Raw genomic sequence first — 13,628 nt, forward strand, 5'->3', positions numbered from 1 at the left:
CAAAAAAAAAATTGTATGTGGGCCTCGCACCACTCCGAGAGGGATATACATAAACCCGATTTAATTAAATCAGTGATTTTTTACCCCTTTGAGTTTGTTTTTAATTAGTTTTGCATGTAAATTTTTTATTGTGCACGACTTTACATTTATTTAACCCGAAAGTGATATTAAAAAAAATATATTAATTCCAGGTGCTATACGACGGAAAGTTATCGGGGGCTATTGTGTTCATGTACAATCCGGTGGCGACCGATACCCAATTATGTTTGCAATCTGCTCCCAAGGGGAACGTTTCGTATTTCGTCCATACGCCCCACGCCCTTATGTTGCAAGTAAGTAGATAAAGTGACTATTGACAAGTTGTGCCTAGAAATGGATTTTTCCAGGCAGTTCAATGCCGTTTAAAAACTACATTTTCGCCTTTAATTGACCTAAAACGACCTTCAGAGATTATTTCAACTGCCTGGAAGTAAGAAATGATTTCTTCCAGGCAGTTTAATTCAGCTTAATATGGAAAGAATCCAGATTTTTAGCTGTTGTATCTAATTCAAAATTGACTTTATAAAAACTAGCTAATTATGGAGTCAATTGACTCGAAGATAGTGTGAAAATTGACCTTTATTGAAAATTGAACTAATATGAAAGAAAAAAATAATTTATTCCAGGCAGTTGAGTTCAGTTTAAAATAGAAATCATTTTCAAAAAAATTCAATGAAATATGATTTAAAAAAACCCTTCTTGTCTATATTTACAGCTAAAGCAACAAATTGCTATTTCACACAAATATCACTTCTAATAAACACTTTGGGCAATAGGGTAACTAGGGTACTAATAAATAAAGGACAGGATAATATTTACGAATCCATATAATATTTTAAAGTCAAATTTACAAATTATAATAGGTGCTAGGTGCTGTTGGTATTTTTGTTTAAATTTCCGTTTGTAAAGGAAGATCTAGAGTAGCTAGATCCGGTTGGCGGCAGGGCCAATGCTTAATAATGAAATCTATATACTTTGATGATAGTATATTTAATAAACAGCATGGATGGTCTTTTTTGATCAGTGTACGAATCTTCTTCAAAAAGTATATGGGATACTTAAGCCCTTAATACTGAATATTTCAAGTGGTTTGAGAGTTTTAATGTTGATGGTCAAGGTGAGTGTTTTATACAAATTCCAGGGTTTCCAGCCCATTTTTTGAGCAATAGTGCCAGGAACAAAATTTTCGAAATTCTCAGTGAAAAAGCAGCAAAAATCCCATTTTGAGAAAAACCTCCGAACAGTTTTTCTTAATTTTCTCTAAAACTACTAGCAATATGGAAAATTTTCTTCGAGCATTGGAATCTTATTTAAAAATAGAACAAATCATGTAGGATAATATTTAGTCGTAGATCAAAAAATAAAGGAGTTATGGAAGATTTTTGAAAAATTGAAAGATACATTTTTGAGTGAAAATTTTGAAGAAATTTTTATTTTTTTTTTAAGTGAATTTTTTCTTTGGAAATTAATAAATTGCTTAAAAAGCTTTAAAACAGTCTCACAAATCTTTTTTGAAAAATATACCAGAAAATAGTTATATCCAAAAAAAAATTCCTTAAAATATTACCTTATTATTAAATAAGGTAATTGATAAATAGACGATATTCTTATTAATATTAGTAAAAGATGTAGGTCATATGTCCAGGAATTTAAATAATTTTTTTTCGGAAAATTTGAGAAAATTTTTCCAAAGGACAAAAATTGAACCATTTTTCAAGAATTTGAGTAATTTGTCCAGGAATTTGACTCATTTTTTCCAAAAAAACTTTTGAAACATTTGAAGAATATTTCTGGAATTTCGATAAATTTCTCAGGAATTTCAGTAAAATTTAAATCATTTGTCAAGAACTGGAGAAAAAATTATTTATTTTCCAGGAATTTAAGTGTTTTGTCCAGGAATTTGAGTCAATTTTTCTCGAAATTTGAATCAGTTTTAGAAAATTTGGGTAGTTTAATTTAGTAGTAAAATTTAAGTCATTTTTCCAAGAAAAAATTGAATCTTATTTATTTAAGAAGGTTTACTCATTTTCTTCTCAAAAAAAAAGCGAGTCATTCGTCCAGGAATTTGAGTCATTTTTTCAAGAAAAGTTTTGAAATATTTGAAGAATATATCTAGAATTTTAATTAATTTTTTAAGAAATGTAATTAATTTTTTGAGAATTTGAGTCAATATAAAAAACAAACAAATTGAGCAATTGTCCAGAAATTTCAGTCAAATTTGAATCATTTTTTAAGAACTTGGGACATTTTTTTATTAAAATTTATGTCGTTTTTCAAAAAAAAAAATATTTATTTTCCAGGAATTTAAGTCATTTGTCCAGGAATTTGAGTTAGTTTTTCTGAAAATATGAGTCAGTTTTAAGAACCTTGGGTAGAATTTGAAATGTTTCCAAAAATTTCAGTAATTTTTTCAAGGGACAAACATTGATCCATTTTTCAAGAATTCGAGTCATTTTTCCAAGAAAAATTTGAATCTTGTTTATTTAAGAAGGTTTGCTAATTTTCTTCTCAAAAAAAATGTGAGTTATTCGTCCAGGAATTTGAGTCATTTTTTCCAAAAAAACTTTTGAAACATTTGAAGAATATATCTGGAATTTCAATCAATTTTTTTAAAAAATATGATTCATTTTTTAAATATTTGAGTCAATATAAAAAACAAACAAATTGAGCAATTGTCCAGAAATTTCAGTCCAATTTGAATCATTTTTTAAGAATTTGGGACATTTTTTCATTAAAATTTATGTCGTTTTTCAAAAAAAAAATATTTATTTTCCAGGAATTTAAGTCATTTGTCCAGGAATTTGAGTTAGTTTTTCTGAAAATATGAGTCAGTTTTAAGAACCTTGGATAGAATTTGGAATGTTTCCAAGAATTTCAGTATTTTTTGCAAGAGACAAACATTGAACCATTTTCCAAGAATTTGTTATTTATTCAAAAAAGTTAACTCATTTTCTTCTCAAAAAAAATGTGACTCATTCGTCCAGGAATTTGAGTAATTTTTTTTTCTCAGGAAAATTAAAAAAATTTTCAGGAATTTAAGTCAGTTTTTCTCGAAATTTGAATCAGTTTTAGGAAATTTGAGTAGAGTTTGGAATGTTTCCAAGAATTTGAGTCATTTTTCAAAAAAAAAGCTTTTAAAACATCTGAAGATTATTTCTAAAATTTCAATTAAGTTTTTAAAAAATGTGATTCATTTTTTAAGAATTTAAGTCAATATAAAAAACAAATAAATTGAGTAATTGTCCAGAAATTTCAGTCAAATTTAAATCATTTTTTAAGAACTTGAGATATTTTTCCAAGAAAAATTTGAATCTTTTTTTTGAAAAACTTGATTAATTTTTGCTAAAAAAAAATGAATAATTTAGAATTTGAGTCATTTTCTGGAAACTTAGATTCAGAAGTAAATTTTTAAGAATTTTAAATTTTTTCATAAATTGGTTAATTTTTTTAAAAATTTTAAAAAAGTCTTATATAAGTTTTAATTTTTTTTCTGGAATACTGCTTTTTTTTCTAAACTTGATTTTTAGGAGAAAATTTCCAGGGTTTTCCAGCCTAATTTTTTGGAAAAAAATGCCAGGAACAAAATTGCCGAATCCCAGTGAAAAAGCAGCAAAAATCCCATTTTGAGAAAAACCTCTAAACAGTTTTTCTTAATTTTCTCTAAAACTAGTAGAAATATGGAAAATACTATTTTAGCACTGGAATCCTATTTAAAAATAGAATAAATCACATAAAATAACATTTAGTTGTAGATCAAAAAATAACAGAGTTATGGAAAATTTTTGAAATTCAGTATTTTTTTTTTGGAAAATTAATAAATTGCCTAAAAATCTCATAATTTTTTTTTTGAAAAATATACCAAAAAAAAGTAATACCCAATGTTACAAAAAAAAATTTCTTCAAAATATTACCTTATTATTATGCTAAATAAACGATATTGGATATTATTATTATTATTATTATCAATAAAAAAATGTAAGTCATATGTCCAGAAATTTCAGTGATTTTTTTCCAAAAATTTGAGCGATTTCTCCAAGGGACAAAAATTCCATGAACCATTTTCCAAGAATTTGAGTTTTTTGTCCAGGAATTTTTTTCAAAAAAACTTTTGAAACATTTGAAGGATATTTTTAGAATTTCAATCAATTTTTTAAGAAACGTGATTAATTTTTTAAGAATTTTTAGTCATTAAAAAAAAACTGATTGAGTAATTTCTCAGGAATTTCAGTCAAATTTGAATAATTTTTCAAGAGCTTGAGACATTTTTTCATTAAAATTTGAGTTGTTTTTCAAAAACAAAATTATTTATTTTCCAGGAATATAAGTCATTTGTCCAGGAATTTAAGTAATTTTTTAAAAAAAAACTTTTGAAACATTTGAAAAATATTTTTAAAATTTCAATCAATTTTGAAGAAGAAATGTGATTCATTTTTTAATAATTTCTGTCAATATAAAAAAAATTAATTAAATGATTTTCCAGGAATTTTAGTCAATTTTGAATCATTTATCAAGAATTTGAGATATTTTTTCATTAAAATTTAAGTTGTTTTTCAAAAAAAAAATTATTTATTTTCCAGGAATATAAGTGATTTGTCCAGGAATTTGAGTCATTTGTCCAGGAATTTGAGTTAGTTTTTCTGAAAATTTGAATCAGTTTTGAGAAACTTGGGTAGAATTTGAAATATTTCCAAGAATTTGAGTAACTTTTCCAAGAGACAAACATCAAAAATCCGAGAAAAATTTAATTCTTATTTATTCAAAAAGGTTTATTCATTTTCTTTAAAAAAAAATGTGAGTCATTCATCCAGGAATTTGAGTCATTTTTTCCAAAAAAACTTTAATAACATTTGAAGAATATTTCTAGAATTTTAATCAATTTTTTTGAGAAATATGATTCATTTTTTAAATATTTAAGTCAATATGAAAAACAAACAAATTGAGTAATTGTCCAGAAATTTCAGTCAAATTTGAATCATTTTTTAAGAAAAAGTTGATTCAATTTTTCCCAAAGAAAAATTTGAATCATTTAGGAATTTGAGTCATTTACTGGAAACTTAGTTACTCTGTGTTACTCCCTGTAATATACTGGGTGTATAAAAGCACTATATGTTTTTTTATTTATTGCTTTTTTTGCGCTAAATTAAGATTATTATTATTATTGTTATGATTTCAATGAAAAACTGAACAAACCATATAGTGCTAAATTTAAAAATAAAAAAGTTATGGGTGATTTTTTTAAAATTGGAAAATTTTAGAATTTTTAATTTTTTTGCATAAATTGATTAATCCTTTAAAAAGCTTTAAAAAAGTCTTATAAAAGATTTTTAGAAAATTAACTTGAAAAAAGTTATACCGAATTTTTCCAAAAAAGTCTTTAAAAAATCCAAAGGGGTACCAATGGGAACATATTCATAATTCTGGTTTTTATTTTTTTTCTGGAAAACTATGAGTTGAAAAAAAAAATTGGTAAAACAAAAGTTATTTAGAATACCAACGTGCATCAAATGCAATAGAAATATTATTTTTAAGCCCAATAGTTTTCCAGAGAATTAGGAAAAACTTGTTAGCAGTTAATCCTAGTTTTTCTTAAACCTACTAGGAATATGGAAAATTCTGTTTTATCATTGGAATCCCAATTAAAAATAGAACAAATTATATAGAATAACATTTAGTCGGCAACCTCAAAATAAAGATGTTATAGAGGATTTTTAATAAAATTGGAAAATTTTTAGGTGAAAAACTTGAAATTTTTTTTTTTTTATTTTATTTTTTTTTTTATAAATTGACTAACCAATCAAAAAACATCAAAAAAGTCTTACAAAAGACTTTTAAAAAATGTACCTTAAAAAAGTTATACCGAATTTTCCCAAAAAAGTCTTCCTCAAAAAATCCAAAAGGGTACCCATGGGAAAATGTTCATAATTTTGGTTTTTATTTTTTTCCTGGAAAACTATTGGATGGAGAATAACATTGTTAAAACAAAAGTTATTTGGAACGTTAATGCGCATCAAATGCAACCGAAAAATCATTTTTTAATTTAACACATTTCCAGAAAATTGGAAAAAACCTCTGAACAGTTTTCCTTCATTTTCTCCTAAACTACTGGGAATATCGAAAATTATTTTTCACCATTAGAATCCCAATTAAAAATAGAACAAATTATATAAAACATTATTTAGTCGTAAACCTCAAAATAAAGAAGTTATGGAGGGTTTTTAAAAAATTGGAAAAGTTTTATTTCATTGTTTTCTTTTATTTTTTTAAAAACATTGTTAAAAATAAATTCTTTCTGTAATTTATTAAAAATATTATCAAGATATTTATCTAAATTTCATGAAAAAAGTCTAAGAAATTAAATAACTTTCCCAGAAAAAAAATGTAAAGAAATTAACTCAACTTTAGCAAAAAAAAAAAATTAAAAGTTTACTCAATTGCCTGGAAGAAGGTCAATAATTAACTCAACGTTCTGGAAGAAGACCATCAGTTAACTGTCTAGAAAATAGCCAGAAGTTAACTCAACTTCTTGGAAAATACCAACAATCAAGTTAAAAAAAATTACTGACTAAAAAATTTACATTGAACTTAATTTCATAGAAATATACAGACAAAAAATGTTTTAGTAAAAAACCCCAAAAATCCACCCTTAAAAAATTAACCAATTACTTTCTTTATATTATTATTATTAATAATATTATCCAGACCTTATTCTCACTAATAAACTCCTCTCAATTAGCAAGAAACTAATTAAGCGGACAATAACTTCCAGTTAATAACGCGAAATTGCCTCTCCTGTTTCATTAAGTAACAATTTTTAATTAAGAAGAATAAGTTTAATATAAATTTTTATTAATATTTTTCTTTAGGATGTGAAAGCTGTGATAACTCACTCCATCCACAGTACATTAAACTCAATCGGAGGCATACAGGTACTATTTCCGCTATTTTCCCAACTGGATTTCCCCTTTGAGTGTAACGGATCCGCCGATATGAAAAAGGATTCCGCTCTATGGTAAGTTTTGTTAAATAAAGCGATTAATATTATTATCTTATCCCGTAACACCATTATGTCCCTTTATATGGAAACTTTCGGTTATAGAGACCGGCAAAAACGTATTTGCGGTCGTAACTTTGTTATAGCAATAAATTTACGATTAAAAACAAAAAATAAGGGCTCAGTCGGCCGTGTATCATATTTTGTGTTTTGGAGGGTTTTTATGGGCGAGAGTTGGGACAATATAAAAAGGACACTTTGGACCGGGCTGAGTATGAAAATGGATCTTTTTTTAGAATAAAATCCGGTTGGTTTAGAGCTCTTTTTACGGGGTTTTTTATAGTTCAGTGAAGTGCGTTTCCATTGAGACTGAAAGAGGTTTGTGACAGAACCATACAATTTTTTTTTTAGAATTTTAAGGGTTGTTTCACACTTTCGTCCTTCTTAATCTAATGAGATGATCCAGAAGGTTTGATGTGGCTTTTACAATATTTTTTTTTTAAATCTAGCATTTTTCGAGATCAATTTATTCCAGATGCTTGGGCCTATCTACATACACATATCGTTTAAAAAAATCTTGTATGCTATTTTAAAATTATTTTGCGTTTAAGAAAAAAATAAATAAAAAAATATAAACTCACACGTTGGGCGCCAAGTTTCCTACCCTCATGAAAAGCTGGAGATGTGAACTAAAAAAAAAATTAAAACCAGAAACACATAGAGGATTTATAATTACGTATTTAAAGTACTTAAAGATTAAAAATCAGCATTTTAGTAAATTATTTATATTATTTTACACTTTTTACGTAATTTTATTTTGGGTATTTTGTGTTTAAAATCAGGCATTCGAAATAGTTACTTACGTAAATTTTTCAGGCTTTTTTAAGTGTTTTTCAACATTTCCAGGTTCTCGATTTTACTTTTTATTTATTTTTATTCCATTATGGTTAATAACTTCATTTTTCACGTCTTGTCATTTGAATGAAATAATGTTTCAACATAATCATAAATGCCTGAAATAAAATGATTTTAATTCTATTAAAATGAAAAATAAAAGAAAATTAAAAATGAAAAATAACGCCAACGAGAACATCAACAAATGCCTAAAAAAAAATTAATTAATTTCTTCTAGGCAATTGGAAGTTCAATTGAGTTCTGAGATTTTGTCTAACAGAAAATTATTTCAAATAACTGAAAAATAAAAAACAAAGTCCCCGAGTGCCTGGAAAAAATAAAAAATTACTCTAAAAATTAATAATGAGTAAAACAAACAAAAAAAAAAGAAAAAAAAACGTGTGTCGTAATGTGCACGAATTATCTATTTAATAAGGTACAGGTACTTAAAATAACTTTTCAGCCTAAAAATGCCTGAAAATTGTTTTTTTTATATATTTAAATAAACAACAAAAGAAAATACCTCTAAAGTCTAAAAAACAACAAAAACTGCAACAAGTTTTTGTTTCAGTAAATTAAACAAATAAAAAACAATTTTTCCAGCAATTTCTAATTAATTCTAATAACTTCCAAGGAGTTTATATGTTATGTTTTTATAGTTTATATATATCATATTTATATGTTTAGTACATCTTCGCTTTAAAAATATACAATTTTATTTTTATTATTATTGTAGTTTATTTTATTTGTAGACTTTAGTACTGCTTTATATTATAATTATAATTATTGTAATGTATATAGCTATTATGCTAAATAAACTTCTTTATTTATTTATTTTATTTCAAGCATTCAAATTCGTTATTTACGTAATTTTTTCAGGCTTTTTTAAGTGTTTTTCAACATTTCCGGGCTCTCGATTTTTAACTTTTCACATTTTATTCCAGGCGAGATAATCGAGGTTAATAATTTCATTTTTTACGTCTTGTCTGTCATTTGAATGAAATACTTTAAACATAAACATGATTCTGATTTTGTCTGGAATAAAATTATTCTAATTCTATTAAAATGAAACATAAAAGAAAATTGAAAATGAAAAATTACGTTAACGAGAACATCAACAAATGCCTAAAAAAAAATTAATTAATTTCTTCTAGGCAATTGAATGTTCAATTGAGTTAGATTTTGTCTAACAGAAAATTATTTCAAATAACTGAAAAATAGGAAACAAAGTCCCCAAGTGCCTGGAAAAAATAACAAATTACTCCAAAAATTAATAAATAATAAAATATACAAAAAAAAGAAGTCTAAAGGACAACAAAAACTTGTTGAATTGTAGTAAATTAAACAAATAAAGAACAGTTTTTCCAATAATTCCTGATTAATTCTGATAACTTCCAAGGAGTTTATATAAATATATATTTTATAGTTTATTTATATTATATTTATACAAATTTTATCTCTCAAAATTCCTGAGACCCGTCGATTTTTGTTTATTCTTTTTCACATTTCAAGATAGTTTTTGTATTTTTTCACCTACAGGGGGGTGAAAAAAAATCACAAAAGTAAATAGGGCAATTTAATCAGGAAAAAGGGCTCTTTTCAATGAGAGTTTAAAAAAAGTGGCTTTCTATTTGAAAAAAAAAAGTTTGGATTAATTTGGACCCCCCCCCTGTAGGTGAAAAAATACAAAAACTATCTTGAAATGTGAAAAAAAATAAACAAAAATCGACGGATCTCAGGAATTTTGCGAGATAAATTTTGATTAGTTTTAACTGAATTTAATTTATTCCAGTTAAAGTCACCATACTGTATATGAAGCACATTTTTGCTAAATAAATATACATTATTATTTTTTAATTTTCCACGCATTTAATTATTTGTTTGTTTTATTTCAAGCAAGTTTTCAGGCATCTTTTAAATATTTGCTAATGACTTTTTCTGTTTTTCACGCTTTTTGCGTAATTTCTCATTTTATTTTCGGTATTTTGTGGTAAAAATCAGGCATTCGAATCGTTAATCGTAATCGTTACTTACGTAAATTTTTCAGGCTTTTTGAGTGTTTTTTTCAACTTTTCCAGGCTCTCGATTTTACTTTTTATTTATTTGTATTCCAGGCGATAAAATGAAGGTTAATAATTTCATTTTTCACGTCTTGTCATTTGAATGAAATATTTTTTCAACCTAAACATAAATTCCTGGAATAAAATGATTTTAATTCTATTAAAATAAAAAATAAAAGAAAATTAAAAATGAAAAATTACATTAACGAGAATATTAACAAATGCCTAAAAAAATTAATTATTTTTATTTGTATTCCAGGCGATAAAATGGCGGTTATTAATTAAATTTTTCACGTCTTGTCATTTGAATGAAATAATTTTTTAATATAAACATAAATGCCTGAAAATGGAATAAAATGATTCTAATTCTATTAAAATGAAAAATAAAAGAAAATTAAAAATGAATAATTACGCCAACGAGAACATTAAGTTCCTAAAAAAATTAATTAGTTTCTTCTAGGCAATTGGAAGTTCAATTGAGTTAGATTTTGTCTAACAGAAAATTATTTCAAATAACTGAAAAATATAAAACAAAGTCCCCGAGTGCCTGGAAAAAATAACAAATTACTTCAAAAATTAATAAATAATAAAATATACAAAAAAAGAAGTCTAAAAGACAACAAAAACTTGTCGAATTTCAGTAAATTAAACAAATAAAGAACAGTTTTTCCAATAATTCCTGACTAATTCTGATAACTTCCAAGGAGTTTATATAATTAGATATTTTATAGTTTATATATATGTGTTATATTTATATATGTAGCACATTTTTGCTAAATAAATATACATTATTATTTTTTATTTTCCACGCATTTAATTATTTGTTTGTTTTATTTCAAGCATTTGCCGTAAGTTTTCAGGCATCTTTTAAATATTTGCTAATGCCTTTTTCTGTTTTTCACGCTTTTTGCGTAATTTCTCATTTTATTTTCGGTATTTTGTGGTAAAAATCAGGCATTCGAAATCGTTACTTATGTACATTTTTCAGGCTTTTATGAGGGTTTTGCAGTTTTCCCACCCTCTTAATTTAACTTTCCATATTTTATTCCAGGCGATAAAATGGAGGTTAATAATTTAATTTTTCACGTCTTGTCATTTGAATAAAAATAATTTTTTTGACCTAAACATAAACGCCTGGAATAGAATGATTCTGATTTTATTAAAATGATAAATAAAAGAGAATTAAAAATGAAAAATTACGCCAACAAGAACATTAACAAATGCCTAAAAACTTAATTAATTTCTTCTAGACAATTGAAAGTTCAATTGAGTTTGTCTAGCAGAAAATTACTTTAAAAAAACTAAAAAATAAAAGAGAAAGTCCCCAAATGTTTGGAAAAAAATAAAAAATTGCTCCAAAATTTAAGTAAAAAAAAAAAAAAAACGTTTGTCGTATAACATGCACGAAATAAGGTAGAATGCAACGTTTAGCAATTTAAGTGTGTTACGTATATACGTTTATTTTTAATAAGTTATGTTCTAGTTATGTGGAGCACATTTTGCTAAATAAATATATATTATTATTATTATTATTATTATTATTATAATAAATAAAAATTACCTTCAAAGCCTGCAAGGTGTCAAAAAATCATTATTCAAATGATTGAGTTTTATCCTAAAATGCCTGGACTAAAATTATAATTTACTACCTGAAAAAAATTTTTTAATTAATTAATTTGTTCCAGGTAGTTAAAAGCGGGTGAAAAGACTTTTTTTTTAATTATAATTTTTTTTCTGGAAGAGTTGGGATGACCTGGAAAATACATTTTTAAAATATTAAAATTATATAATTAGATAAAAAAAATGAGGCTTCTTAATGTAATTTTTCACAATTTCAAATAATTTGTTAACCTAAAAATGCTTGGATTAAAAAATTATACCTGGAGGCCCCTAAATCCTAAAAAAATCATCATCAAAAGCCTAGAAGATAACAACAAATTGGTTCAGGTGCTCGGAAAACGTATAAAATTGCCCCAATTGTTTGACATTATTTCAAAAATTACTCCTAGTCTGGAAGAGGTAAAAATTAATTATTTAAATGGGTAATTTTTTTCTTAAAAGGCCAAAGACAAAATAGCCTAGAGCAAAAACGAAAAGCAAAATTATATAAGTACCTAGGAAAATGTACAAAAATTATTAAAAATACGTGGCACACATAATACCTTATATTTATTCCACAATATCTGGAATAAAATTGTTTTAAAATGCCTGAAAAAAAACTAAATTAACAACTTCTTCCAGGCAGTTCAAAGTTCAAGTGCAGAGCTTAAAGGGCATGAAAAATATTGTTTTAAATATTCCTATTTAAATTTTTACCATATTATTCCAAGTATTTGGGGGTAAAATTGAGATTTTTTTTAATGTGAGTTTTTATGTCCTCATATTTTATACAATTTTTCAATACATTCCTATTTATTAAGGTGCTTTTTAACCTAAAATGCGTGAAAAAAAATTTGGGATTCTTTAGTATTTCAGGCACTTGATTTTTGTTATTAAAAGTCACCTTAACTGCCTGGAAAATTAATTAATTGCTACTTCCTAGTGCCTGGATAAAACCAAAATAATTTGGAACTGCCTTGGCTGCATGGGAAAAATTTTTAAAAAATTTAACCCTTAAAAAGAGTTCTTTTAATTAAATAAATTCTTTTAAGGGTAAAATTAATTTTTTAATTGTTCCAGGCAGCCAAGGCAGTTCCAAATTATTTCGATTTTTTCTAGGCACTAGAGAGGAGCAATTAGTTAATTTTCCAGGCAGTTAAGGTGACTTGTAATAACAAAAATCAAGCGCCTGAAATACTAAAGCATCCCAAACTTCTGGAATAAATTCAAAAATTCCCGGTTATGCCTGACACATGAAAAATAATTTGATATTTTTTATCACAAGATTACTAAAAGAAAATAAAAAAATTGCTAAAAAAAGACTCGTCGATAAACAAAATTATATAAAATCCCTCGAAGACATACTGCGGCATTTTCTCTATTCTTTAGGTGTAAATTAGACCAACCGAAAATGGTCAACGACTACGAGACATATTTATTTTTACTGTATTTATTTACAACAGTTATTTATATCTCGCGCCAATATTTAGTAACTTTACTTTACTGAACTGAGTAATATCAGCGATGCGGTTCTTTATATACTCGGCAGAACGCTGTTCCAGAAGGTTTTTGCTAATGTCGTGAGCTGTATCGCTTGTGACCAAGAATCAGCTGGTTTTTCGGTATTGAATGAATTATTATTAAAAATGCCTGGAAACAGAGGATGAATAATCGATCCAGTAGCACCCAAAATGTCTGGAACAAAATTAAAAATTATGCCTTTAAAAAAAACTACTTAATTTCTTCCAGGCAGTTAAAAATTGAATTTAATTAACTTTTTCCTGGAAAGAAATATCACTTTTTTTCCAGGCAGAGCTTGAGCGGCCTGGAAAATATTTTTTTTATAAATTCGTATATAAATAAGATTTGGTTAGACAGTTAGTAAGATAGAAACCTTGAATCGTATTATGGCAATTGAATAGTCATTTTTATTAATTTTACATTCAGGAAAACTCGTTTTTCTTCTTTTTTTTTCCAGGCAACTCGGGCTTTTTCTACTAAGAGCTGAGATAATAATTTTTTTTTTAATTTCTAAAAAACAATTT

The 13,628-nt window shown here is 25.7% G+C and overlaps 1 protein-coding gene across 6 annotated transcripts in view; it reads left to right on the forward strand.

Moving 5' to 3' along the window:
- Positions 1 to 13,628, forward strand: part of LOC126737822 (neurobeachin) — a 529,789-nt gene that overhangs the window by 215,283 nt on the left and 300,878 nt on the right. For all 6 annotated transcript variants that reach the window (XM_050442884.1, XM_050442885.1, XM_050442880.1 and 3 more), the window contains exons 11-12: positions 192 to 332; positions 6,903 to 7,048. In XM_050442884.1, coding sequence (XP_050298841.1) covers positions 192 to 332; positions 6,903 to 7,048 — 287 coding nt within the window. The remainder of the gene's footprint in view (positions 1 to 191; positions 333 to 6,902; positions 7,049 to 13,628) is intronic.

This window comes from Anthonomus grandis, chromosome 6 (assembly GCF_022605725.1).
Source record: "Anthonomus grandis grandis chromosome 6, icAntGran1.3, whole genome shotgun sequence".
NCBI classification, from domain to species: domain Eukaryota; kingdom Metazoa; phylum Arthropoda; class Insecta; order Coleoptera; family Curculionidae; genus Anthonomus; species Anthonomus grandis.